This window comes from Chlamydomonas reinhardtii, chromosome 16, assembly GCF_000002595.2.
Source record: "Chlamydomonas reinhardtii strain CC-503 cw92 mt+ chromosome 16, whole genome shotgun sequence".
Lineage (NCBI taxonomy): Eukaryota > Viridiplantae > Chlorophyta > Chlorophyceae > Chlamydomonadales > Chlamydomonadaceae > Chlamydomonas > Chlamydomonas reinhardtii.
Genome location: NC_057019.1, coordinates 251414 through 263708, shown reverse-complemented (window position 1 = coordinate 263708; position 12295 = coordinate 251414). Strand labels below are relative to the sequence as shown.

Sequence of the window (12295 nt, the reverse complement as noted above, 5' to 3'; positions counted from 1 at the left end):
AGCTTGAATCCAACTGGGCACGTGCGAGCAGATGCACGCACTCCCGCACACAAACACATGCGCACACATGCGCGCGCACACCCACACCCACACACGCGCGCGCGCTCGCACGCCTGCCTGCCTGCCGCACCCCATCGCCCCAGCGGTTGTCGCGCGGAGTTCAACACCCTGCACACTCCCCCACACCCACACACGCAGGCCACGTGCCCCCGTGTCCCCACCGAGCCACATCAGCCTGTGCCGCACAGTCGCAAGGCCACCTCCGAACGCAAAGACCCAACGTTCCTCCCCCGCAATCCTCCACACCCCTTTCAGCTCCCCTGCTCGCGCCCAATGTCTCGCATTTACTCACTCCGTTCTCCACATAAACGGCTACCCCCCCCCCGGCCCCACCCCTCCTCAGCTATCCCCCCACCCCCCAGGCACACGAACACACACGCCGCTACCCCCCGGTGTCCTCTGCGTGCACCAGCTGCACGCACACACGTGTCCTGCCCCCTACGTGTACTTGTACACGTGCACCTCGTCCGTGTCGTACGCCACCACCGCCACGTCGTCCCCCGCCGCGCCGCAGAACGCCACGCCCGTCAGCGCCGCGTGCATCCAGCACACCGACAGCAGGCAGTCGGCCTGGGGGGCGGAGGTGGGGCGGGTGTGTGTGTGTGGGGGGGAGGGGGGGTTGTAGATACCAGCCCAAACCAAACCAAACCCAATGCAATAGAGCGAGGAGGAGAGCGTGGCCGATGCTTGACAACGGAGTGGCACGCGACAATGGTCCCCATTCCCGAAATGCACCGAGTTCCCAGGGAGGGGGGGAGGGGTCCAATCCATGAGATGTGTGTGTGTGTGTGTATGTGTGTTATGTGCAAACAGTGGGAACGGGATACCAGCAGGGGGATCGGGGGCCAGCAAGAAGAAACATCAGGGGTGGGTGGGTGCGGAGGGTGGGGTGCGGAGGGTGGGGTGCGGAGGGTGGGGTGCGGAGGGTGGGGGCGGAGGATGGGAGCGGAGGGTGGGGGCGGAGGGTGGGGTGCGGAGGGTGGGGGCGGAGGATGGGAGCGGAGGGTGGGGGCGGAGGGTGGGGGCGTGGGTAGGTTGGGGATGTTGGGGAGCACAGGGTAGTGGGGGTTGCGCGTGTTTGAGTGTGGGCGGCTGCGTGGTGAGAAACGGGGGGGGGTAGCCATCCATGGGATGGTGTGTATCAAATATGAAGTGAAGTGCCGACGTCCAGAGGTACAGCGGGCGGGGGGGGGGGGGTGGCTGCGGCGGGCACGATGCGGTTCTAACGCAACGTCGGCAATGTCGGCGTTTGCGGTTGCCTCTGCCCCTGCTGCAGCTTCCGGAGCGGTCCCAGTTCCCGCAGCTGCTCCCCAGAGCGGCCGCCACCTCGCGCCGTCCCTGGCAGCCCAGGCTCCCAGCTACAGCTATATAAAGACACATACACACACACGCACATCTACACACACACACACACACGTGCTCTCACCTTGGCCCCCCCGATGGGCAGCGCCCACACGCCCAGCGAGCAGTCCTCCGACACCGTGGCGATGATGTCCTGGGGAGGGGGTGGGCGTGGAAGGGGGGGCGTGTGCGAGTGTGTAAGCAGTTAATGCAAATTGGTGTAGGTTCTTGTTGTTGTGCGGTGCGATACGGTGCAAAAGGCGAGGGGCGTGCTCGAGTCCCCCAACCCTCCCCCCGATGTGCAGTTGACCACCTCCGGCAGCAGCGGCCCCGTGGCCCACATGTACACACACAGCGCTTCCTCCAGCAAAAGACAACATCCTCCAACCACGCATACGCACACTTCCCCCCTCCCACACACACACACACACACAGCACACACACACACACACACACACACACACACACACACACACACACACACACACACACACACACACGCACCTTGGTGGGGTGTATGTCCATTGCGGAGATGAAGCGCGAGTGGGCGCCAAGGTCCGCACGCAGCTTGCCGTCGCGCTGTGTGGGGCGGCGTGGCGTGGCGTGGCGTAGCGATGTGGGGATGTGAACCAGAGTTCAAGAAGCCATCAAGGAAATGGAACACGTGAAAACCGCGCGTGTGAATGCACATGCCCTCACTCCCGCGCCGGCTAGCTTGTGTGCCTCTCCAGTCTCAGGCTGCACCCACTTCCTGTGCCCCTATCGATGGTGCCCCTGTTGATGCTCCCACTGGTGCCCCTACGGATGCTCCCACTGCGTACACAGCCCGCAGCCTTGCGCCCCCTCGCCCCCCCCCCCCACACACGTCAGCCGCTGTCCGATCCCCGATGCCCACGTGGCCGTGCCCCCCCCCCCTACACACACAGGGCGCCGCCGCCGCAACCCAGGACGGAGCCGGCGGACCCGCGACGTACCGTGATTCGCCCGCTATTCCTTCCCCCCTGCTGTCTACTTCGCTACACTTCTCTGTACCAATCCTTGCAACCCCCCCGCTCCCCCCCCTCTCCTCCCTCCCCCTCACCCCTCACCAGCCCGTACAGCTGCACGGCACCGTCCAGCCGCGCCGCCACCACAATGTCCCGCCGCACCGCCACAGACACCACCGGCACGCCCGTGGGAGCCACCGAGGTGACCAGCTGGCAGCCGCCCGGGCCTGTGGGTGGGTGAGGGAAAATGTGGCGGGCGGAGGCGGAGGGGAGGCGGCGTGTGTGCGTGTGTGTATGTGTATGTGTATGTGTGTATATGTGTGTGTGTGTGTATGTGGAGGCCGGGGTAGCGAGGAGGGGAGGCGGGGGAAAGGCTGTGCTAGGACCCGAGCCCAACAAATTAACTCCCATCTCAGGGGGAATGAGGGGTTGAGGGGTGAGCGATGGCAAGGTGGGGTTAGGGAGGAGTGGGTGGGGCCGTTTCCCCCAGGAGGCACACGTTGACGGGCACATTCACACACACATACACACGGCCCTGTGTGCACCCGGCTGCCCACCACCCCACCCCGCTATCAGACTGCCGCCTCATCCCGGCCCGGCCCGGCCCTGCCCTGCCCGGCCCCTCCCCGCCTCACCCCCGCCCAGCCGCCCAGCCGCCTCCAACCATGTTTCCCCTCCTCCTCTCCCCTGCTTTCCCCCCGGTTCTCCCCGATGCTCTTCCTCCCCCCGCCTCTTCTCCTCCCGTCCCCTCTCCCTCCTCCTCCTCCCCCGACCGCCCCGCTGCTCACCCGTGTTCCCCGCCTCCCACACAGCGACGCCGCCGTCCTCGTCGCACGTGACCAGGTAACAGCCCAGGTCCTCACTCCACTTGCCCTGCGCAGGAAGGAATGGGAGGGACGGAGTTGGGTTACATTCATGTTGATTAATAACGTGAAGGGGTGTGTGTGGCCAGCGTGGGCAGCGTAGCCAGGAGCAGTGTGGGGGGGGGGCGAATGAATGGGAAGGAGGGGTGGCGGTGTCGGCGGGTGAACAAGCGGTACGTGCTGTGAGAGCACGGGCAGGAAGGGAGAAGTCAAGGACCATCCCCAACCGCCATCCGCACCTCCCTGTTTCCCCACCGCAGCGGTTGCCCTCCGCCACACCTCCCTCGGCACTCGTCTTCCATGGACGGCCCACTCCCCCCCTACGCCTCTGCCTGTGCTCCGCTCGTTTTTGCTTGGTTTGGTTTAGGTGTGGGCTGGTATTCACAACCCTCCCTCCTCCCCCACACACACCAGCACCAGCACCCGCCCCAACGCGGGCGCCGCCGCCGCACCTGCCGCGACTGGTAGGGCGAGCCAATGGCGGTGATGGGCGAGGTGTGGTGCGGCGGCAGGGGCACGGGCAGGCCGCGGAACTTGCCTGGAGGGGGGGGCGGGCGGGAAGGCAGCGGGGGGAGCGGGGGGAGCGGGGAGGGAGTGGAGGGGAGAGTGGGAAGAGGAGGACACAGGGGGGCATGCACGCGGCGGCGGATTTGCCAGTCCCCACTTATCACAACAATGGTCCTCAACCTCATTGGTCCTCAACCTCATTGGTCCTCAACCTCACTGGTCCTCAACCTCAGCAGCCCCATGCAAGCACCACACTCGCACATACACACCCTCCCGCTCTCTCTACGTCTTCCCAACCTTCTCCCCCCCGCCTTTCCATGGTTCTCCAAATCCGACAAGGCCCCCATGAACCCCCTACCCCCCACATACGGGGTTCTGGAGTGAACTACCCCCCCATACACACACATACACACACGCACGCTCTCACCCTCCGCCTCGTTCAGCTCCAGTAGGAACACGGCGCCGGCCGAGGTGCCGAACGCGATGTGCGGCGTGCCGTCGGCGGCCACATTGATGGCGGCGCCGCGCGCAAAGGCGCCATGGCGGGGCGCCAGGCCGGGCGCGCCGGCGGCGGCGGCGGGCGGCAGCGGCGCGACGTGCAGCAGGTGCGTCACCGACTTGTCCCATATCTGTTTTGTGTGCATGTGCGCGTGCGTGTTAGGAAAGCAGCACGGGAGCACAAGGGAAAAGCACGCGGGACTGTGTATGCGATGCGATGCGGTGTAAGCGTGTGTGTATGTTATGTGGGGGCAAACCGGGAAACATGCATGTGAATGTGTGGCGGCGTGACTCCGGTACATGCATGCAGTTGGCGACTGCGGCGGCTGATGCTGACGACTGCTGCTGACGGCGATGTTGCGGCGCGCATGGCACACACGCCCTCACCCGGACGTCCGGGTCACCCACCGACACCCGCCCACACACACTGCCTGCTCCACACCCGCCCAACCGCACCCACCCACCCGCCCGCCTCCCCACCCGCACCTGCACTCCCGCCTCGGTGGCCAGCACTGCGAAGGCGGCGGCGTTGTGGTGGCAGACGACAATGGAGTGGATCACGTCCGAGTGCTGGCTCTCAACCTTCGAGGGGTGAGGGGTGGTGTGGTGTGGTGAAGTGGGGCAGGGGGGAGCCGTTCATGTCGAGGACGGAGTTACAAAATCACACGTATGACGGGGGAAGACCCTTGTGCAAGAGTAACACGCGCACACGCACACCAGCCGATGAGTCCGGCGAGGCCACCAACATCACTCCGTCGCACATGCCGACGTGCGAGTGTGAGACACACACAAGTCCACACACACAGGCACGCACACACGGACACACGCACCTTGCGGACGGCCACGGGTGCGCCCGAGCTAGACATGCCGGACAGGGCAAACGTGCAGGCCTGCGTGTGGTGCCACGGGAGGGGGGGGGGTTCAGGGGTTCGCAGGGTTTGGACAGCCACGGCTCGGACATCCGGGCAGCGGCCGCAGATGCACGCTGGGCAAGGGCCGCCCGTCTTACACCTCCACGCCATCAGAATCCGATAAGAGGGCGTTGCGGCAGCGGCGGACAGTTTCTTACATGCCCCCACTAGTCCGGTCCGGACGGCCCCGCCAGCATGTGGGGTAGTGCGCAGGTGTGCATTCGGGTGGGCATGTCGGCTGCAGCCCCACAAACCTGTCGAATATGTGCGTACAGCAAGCTCCCCGCACATGAGGCTAAATTGTTGTAGATCAATGACGGTGAAGGCTTCATCGGTGCCTGCGTGGGGGCGCTCGCACCGTGCCAATCGTTCCTCACATGGCACCTCGTGCCCTGGCCCGGGTGCGCCGCTTCCATGAGTCTGCCGCGTTACACTTCTCCTACCTTCACCGGTTGCTCATTGTAAGTCATCGTGGCGCGTTCAGGCAAAGGCGTTCACCAGAGCTCAAGGCAATTTGGCGTAGCCGCTTGAGATTCAGGAGTGCAGTTGCAATGGACGCACGAGGTAGAGATCAGGTGTAGATATGTGTTGCAAGCAAAGGCGGGCCAAGTAAGCTGTCGAAAGTTCAGGGGGCAACTTGTCCGATGCTCATGCACAATCAGACTCAGACTGGCCTCGTTGTCTTGCTTGTCATCTTTTGCGTTGCACTGCTCCATCCACGCGCGCCATTACAATAAGAGGGCGTATGCACTCACCCCCGCTTCTTAACGCACGTAAGCCAGGCGCATTCCGAGGTGATACCTTTTATTCATTCCCGTCAGTGCCTGGTACTTGCTAGGAATACTTGGTATTACATTAGCTAGCAGCAGGACAGGGGCTATGCTGCGCACTCCAGTGCAGCGCACTGGCCCTCGCTCGGGAAGCCATGCACAGCGCCAGGCGGGCTTGCTACAACGTCATGCACCTTGCCTGGTCGCGCCAGCGCGTCAGAGGCTGACCAGGCGATCGATGGTCATCCACGCCAGCGCCTCGCAAGGCGACGCGGAATCCCAGCCGGGCTTCAAGCAGGGCTTGTTCGGCTCTATTGCAAAGTGAGAGCGTGGGCGGCGGGCTGGGAGGCGCGAGGCATGTGCCGGGGGAGAGGTCGGGGGGCCGGGGAACCGGCTGCCACCTGACGTCGTCTTGACCAGGCCCCCGCCGGCGCGCACACCGACGACGCCCGCTTCAACCCCCCCCCGTATACACACACCCCCGAGCGCTACCCCTGCCCCCCGGTGCTTCATCCCCGAGGGCAGCTGCATGCCAGCTTCCGAGCTGCTAGGGGGCCACTCCGTCGTAGTCAGCCTCGTGGCCGCGACCTGGTCTGTTCTGGGACCGTTTGGGGCAGGGGCGGGCGGCTGGCTGCTCCGCGGGGGAAAGCAGATTGGCGTGTACAGCCCTGCGGGCGTGCCAGCTCCGCAGCTCCCTCGCACCGTGTGCTAGAGGGCGCAAGGGAGGAGCCACGGCAAGCACTGAGTGTGTGGGATGCGACGTGGAGCGCTCGGCCAGGGCGTATGCGTGTGTGTGGCAATTTGCGCACGCCGCCGCTATTTATCCATATGTCAACGTGTTCGTGCGGTGCCCGCACCCCAGCGCTGATGGACCCGGACCACGACCCGAGGGGTCTCAGTCCCCAACAGGTGGCGGGCCCCCAGACCGGGGCAGGGGGAGGCTCAAAGCACTGCTGGCCTGATGACCATGGCGTGGCGGGGCCGGGCCATATTCCACAGAGGGCCGGGTCACACAGCAAAGCATCGCAGCGCGTGTCCTGTGTGGTCGGAGGGCTGGCTGTTACAGCGGGTATAGCGCGTACAACGGGCGGCCGCCGCCAACAACAGAGACGGCAAGGGGCTGGCGGCGCCATGCACACACGCGCGTGCGAGACCCTCGGTGGCGTGGCTTGACCCCCCCCGTGCGGCTCGTCAACTCCCCCTCCCTCCCTCCTGACACACATTCCCGATGCAGCAGCACTACCAGCAGCGCCATGCCGTACAGCCACACACCCCACCACACCACGCCACGCCACACCACGCCGTGCGCAACCCAGCCGCCCACGTCCCCGGGCCGCAAGAGCCCGACCACCCACACCCTCCCTCCCACCCACTCCTGCCCATTCACTACCATTTTCTTAACCAACCATGGACGCAACCCACCCACCACCCTGTGCAGGTCGCTGTCCGACTACGGCATCGGCAAGAAGAGCATCTGGGAGGGCGGCGTGGGCCTGTTCGTGCTGGCGGGCGGCGGCGCGGCGGTGGCGCTGGTGGCGTGGGCTCGCGGCAACGCGCTGCGCACCGGCACCCCCTACCAGGCCACCATCGAGTTCCCGCTGGCGTGCGGCATCCAGGTGCGGGGGGGGGCGTGTGGTTGGGGAGGGGGAGGCGGGTGGGAGGGCGGGGGCGTGAGGGGGCCAGGAGGCATGAGGGAGGGGAGGGGACTGTGCCCAGTTAAAAAGCACGAGGCGGGAGTAGCCGTCTACTGGAGGCGAAGGCGGAGCGAGTTGACCACAAGAGGGGAGACCGGAGGGCCGGAAGATGTGGGGCAGGGGGTTTGTAGATACTAGCCCAAACTCAACCGAACCCAGGGGACAGGGTACAGGGAAAGGGGGCGGGGTGCAGGCATGGCTTGTCGACGGGTGCAGGCAGGGGCGTGCGGCGGCCGCGTGGAGCCGCACAGAGGTGGTTGAGGGCTCCGGGCGGTGGGCCCTGCATCCCTGTTGGCAAGGCTGTCGTCGCATGCATGCATGCGTTTTACCGCCCACCCGAATGCGCCGGTGCCTTCGTTCCCGCACGCACAATCTCCACACGCACCGGTAACCTCCTTAACCTCCTTAACTGGCTCTCCTGCCCTCCCCCCTTCCCCTCCCCTTCTACTTCTTAATTAATCATGAATGTAACCCCTCCCCTTCTCTCCCCACCACACACGCGCACGCGCATGCAGATCGGCACGCCGGTCCGTATCCGCGGCGTGCAGGTGGGCCAGGTGCTGGCGGTCAAGCCCAGCCTGGAGCGGGTGGACGTGCTGGTGGAGGTGAGAGCGCGTGGTGGTGATGTGTGTGTATGTGTGTGGGTGGGGAGTGTGGGGGAGGGGGGCTGGCGGAGGGGGCTGGTGGAGGTGAGAGCGTGGTGGGGGTTGCTATCATAATTAGGTAAGACGATGGTAGATGGGGGTGGGAGGGGAGGGCTGGTGGAGGTGAGCGCGTTGGGGTGGTGGGGTGGGGGGGAGGGGGGGCTTGTGGGGAGGGAGGGCTGGTGGGAGGCGGTTACATTCATGATAAGCTTAGAGAATGGTAGATCGGGGTGGGAGGGGAGGGAGGGAGGGCTGATGGAGAGCAAGACGAGTTTTGGGGGGGGGATTCGGGGCAGAGGGGGCTGGGGGGAGAACTGGAATGAGATCCCAAGTGGGGGAGGGTGGGCCAGGGCTTGGCTGGCAGGGGAGGGCTTTGCTGGTCGCGCAACGGCAACACAGGTTGGTGTGAGCAGTGCAGGGATAACGCTTGGGGAGGACAAGGGGGGCGCGGGTGGGTGGGGTGGGGGGCGTGTGCCTCGGGGCCCACGGGCGGGGGCGCGCCGCCAAGCACTCACCAGGCCCACCGCCCCGACTGCATCCATCCACCCAGCTCGGGGATGGAATCCAGGTAACAGCACAACCCAATCCCCTCACCCCCTCACGCCTCCTGGTTTGCTTTAGTTTGGACTGGTACTTACAACCCCTCCCTCCCCCTCCGCCTCACCCCCCCTCCTCAGGTGAACGACGTGTCCACGGTCATCCCGCGCAACAGCGTCATCGAGGCCAACCAGTCCGGACTCATCGCCGAGCCGCTGGTGGACATCACGCCGCAGGTGCGTGCGTGCGCGTGTGTGCGTGTGTGTTGGTGTGTATGTGTGTGCGTGTGTGCGTGTGTGCGTGTGTGCGTGTGTGCGTGTGTGCGTGTGTGCGTGTGTGCGTGTGTGCGTGTGTGCGTGTGTGCGTGTGTGCGTGTCAGAGGGAGGGGGGACAGGGTTGTTTGAAACACCCGTTCAGGACTTGGGGGAGGAGAGGGGAGGGGCCGAGGGGCTGGGGCGCGGCGAGGGGCACACGCCCTCTTGGGCGCCGGCACTCGCACGGTGAAGTCCGTGATCCGCCTCTCAAATGCACGGCTGAACCACTTGTTGGGATTGGGCTGAACAATCCCCACACTTCACGTCTACATCAATCATGAATGTCTTGCTTGTGAATGACCCCTTCCCCCTTCTGCAGGTGCCTGTGCCCGATTACCGGGCCCTGCCTCACGAGCCGCGCTGCCAGGATGAGTCGCTCATCGTGTGCAGCAACGGACACATACAAGGCCGGCAGGTGCGCGGGCCGGTCGCGGGTGGGCGGGTGTGGGGGCTGGCGTGTGTGTGTGTGGGCTGGGTGCGTGGGTAAATGGGACTGCACCGGGGCCGCCGGCAATAGGGCTGCCGCCGCCTTTCGGATAACGGCACACGCACACACCCACGTCGCGCATTGCGCTCGCCAACACTGGTTCTCAACCTCTGCCGCCAATCTCCTCGTTCGCGCCCTCTCTCTCACACGCACAGGGTGTGGCGCTGGACGACCTGGTCTACATCATGACTAGGTGCGAACTGTGTGAATGTGTGTGTGTTGCGTGTTTGTGGGGTTGTTGTTTTAGCTCATCAGATAACATGAGGGAGTCTTAGTTGTTTGCAATCGCATTCCGGCTGAGGGCCAAATCCGCATCAAGGGGCGCTGTTGCGCAGGGGGCGGTGCGGTTGCGGAATGAATGAGTGTGACACCCCCCTCATGAGTGTAACACATACACACACACCCCACACACACCCACGCGCGCACAGGCTGGCCCGCCAGGCCGAGAATGACGGCGTGGACAAGGTGTTTGCGGCCGCCGAGTCCGCAACACAGGTGCGAGCAGCTGACGAGCAGCTGACGAGCAGCTGACGAGCAGCTGGATCCGTCAACGGGCCACTACATGCCTGCAACGACCTGGGCGACCTGGGGGTGCAGCCAGTGGGGTGCAGCGCCACAAAACACACACCACACTACCACCACTGCTTGATCTCCCATCCTGTCTCACCCCACCAACGCCACCTGCTGCCCCGCCCCTGCCGACCCCCCTCTGCCCACCCACACCGCTGTGTCCGGCTACAATTTCATTTTTTGATTCATGATTGTATCAACCTTCCCCCCCACCCCAACCACACACTCTCTCTCTCTCACACACACACACACACACACACACACTCTCTCTCTCTCACACACACACACCTTCCCCCACACCTCCCCCCCCCCACACACATCTCTCCGCGCAGCTCATGGAGAAGGCGGCGCCGCTGGTGTCCAGCGCGGCGGAGCTGGTGGAGCAGCTCACGCCGCTCATGGCGGAGCTGCGGGGCGGAGGGCTGGTGCGTGCGGCGGAGGGCTGGTTGGTTGGGTGGGGGGGGCCTGGGTGGGTGGGTGGGTGTAGGCAATTTGGCGGGCTTCAACACGTGTATTACATGGTGCGTACCAGACTTGGGGCACAACGGTGCGCCACGAACACATGTACAGCGAGTGAGGCCAGGTGGATGCCAGCGTGGCAGGGCCGCACCCGACGTCACGTCTTTCCGCGCCACGTATCATGGACCCCAACCCCAACCTCACACACACACAATGTTTTCCTTGTGCTCTTTAACACACACACACACTACCCGCCTCCCCCGCCTCCCCCGCACCTCCCCCCCTCCAGGTGGGCAACATCGAGGCGCTCACCCGCACCGCCGCCGACGCCGCCGCCGACATCCGGCGGCTGCAGGGCTCCGTGCTCACCGAGGACAACGTGCGCGCGCTGCGGCAGGCGGTGCTCACGCTGTGCAAGTGGGTGCGGGCTGAGGAGGGAGAGGGAGGGAGGGAGGGAGGGCGCGGGCTGGGCGGGCGAGGGCTGGGGCTGGGGCTGGGGCTGGGGTTGGGATCAAGGGAACTGGCACGTGAAGCGCCAAGAGCCCAAGACACACAGTCGGCGCACACTCTAGGCGGACTTGGAACACACTGTCCTCCACCCCGCTCTTACACTATTGCCCTCTTAATCCTCTTACCCTGCTCCCACTGCCCCGACCTCGCAACCCCCGATCCACCCCCTACCCACCCACCCAACTCCCACCTGCCCCGCCCCCAACCCCACCCTCCCCCTCCCCTGCCCCACTCAGGACTCTGGACCACGTGGAGTCCATCTCCGCCGACGTGTCCATCCTGGCGCGCGACAGCGGCGTGCAGCGCAACCTCAAGACCCTGGTGCAGGCGCTCAGCAGGCTGCTGGACGACTGAGGCGCGCGAGGGGCGAGGAGGAGGGCGCGGAGGAGGGTGTGGAGGAGGGTGTGGAGGAGGGTGTGGAGCAGGCAGGCAGGAAGAGGAGGAGGCAGGCAGCGGAAGGCGCAAGCGGAGGGCACAGCGAGGAGGTGGAATGGCCGAAGTTTATGCTGCTGAGGACACGTAGCGGTACCGGGGGCAAGATGGTGTTAGTAGGGGGTGCCGGAGATACGACGACGTTATTGAAGTAGGGCTTTTGCGGAGGCCGGGATTCTTGTTGGCAGCTGAGGATGCGACTGGAGCAGCTGCAGTGCTTGCAGGGTCGTGGGATGGTAAATGTATGTGTGTGCTAGCGTGTGGCGATGCGCGGAGGTGCGTGCCATGTGTCCTCGTGTGGTGTGTTGTGCAGGGCGCTGTGTAGCACGGTGAAGCTCTGTCTCGCGCGCGAGAGGCATCCGGGCTGCATGCTGCGCACATGGGATGACACACGCGGCCGGGTGCACGGACGGGAAGGCAGATGTTTACAAGCAACACGCTCACGCATCTGTCAGTTTGGTCCGCACTCGGCACTCCGCAGAGCAGCGAGGGTCGTACACGGCAGGGGGTGCCGTGTCGTGTCGCGGAGGCGGCGCCGCGGCGGAGCGGGACCTGAGGTCATGCCAATGCAAAGGACGCCAGACACGCCAACCCTTCGGAGCGGGGCCTTCGTTTCAGTGTCATTTAAACGATGGGAGCAGGCGGTTAAGCGAAGTCGCCGGCCCCTGGGGCGCAGGCAGCGGGGAAGAAGGGCGGGTTATATAAGCCCAGG

At 65.1% G+C, this 12295-nt stretch overlaps 2 protein-coding genes across 2 annotated transcripts; one reads left to right on the top strand and one right to left on the bottom strand.

Annotated features, from left to right (window-relative positions):
- Positions 1 to 5: 5 nt before the first annotated feature.
- Positions 6 to 5747, bottom strand: CHLRE_16g694402v5 (uncharacterized protein). The gene is made up of 11 exons (XM_043071782.1): positions 5610 to 5747; positions 5421 to 5504; positions 5086 to 5145; positions 4742 to 4837; positions 4185 to 4386; positions 3703 to 3788; positions 3176 to 3260; positions 2490 to 2614; positions 1906 to 1980; positions 1487 to 1555; positions 6 to 630 (listed from the first exon to the last, which is right to left on the bottom strand). Exons 2-11 carry the CDS (start codon positions 5496 to 5498, stop codon positions 499 to 501), a joined length of 1008 nt encoding a protein of 335 aa, XP_042915295.1. The 5' UTR covers positions 5499 to 5504; positions 5610 to 5747; the 3' UTR covers positions 6 to 498.
- Positions 5748 to 5867: 120 nt separating this feature from the next.
- CHLRE_16g694400v5 (uncharacterized protein) lies at positions 5868 to 12243 on the top strand. Its single transcript, XM_043071781.1, has 10 exons — positions 5868 to 6257; positions 7375 to 7552; positions 8146 to 8235; positions 8952 to 9047; positions 9445 to 9540; positions 9768 to 9805; positions 10041 to 10107; positions 10515 to 10607; positions 10931 to 11058; positions 11388 to 12243. The coding sequence occupies exons 1-10, from the start codon at positions 6175 to 6177 to the stop codon at positions 11503 to 11505; spliced, it is 987 nt and encodes a 328-aa protein (XP_042915294.1). The 5' UTR covers positions 5868 to 6174; the 3' UTR covers positions 11506 to 12243.
- Positions 12244 to 12295: the final 52 nt, after the last annotated feature.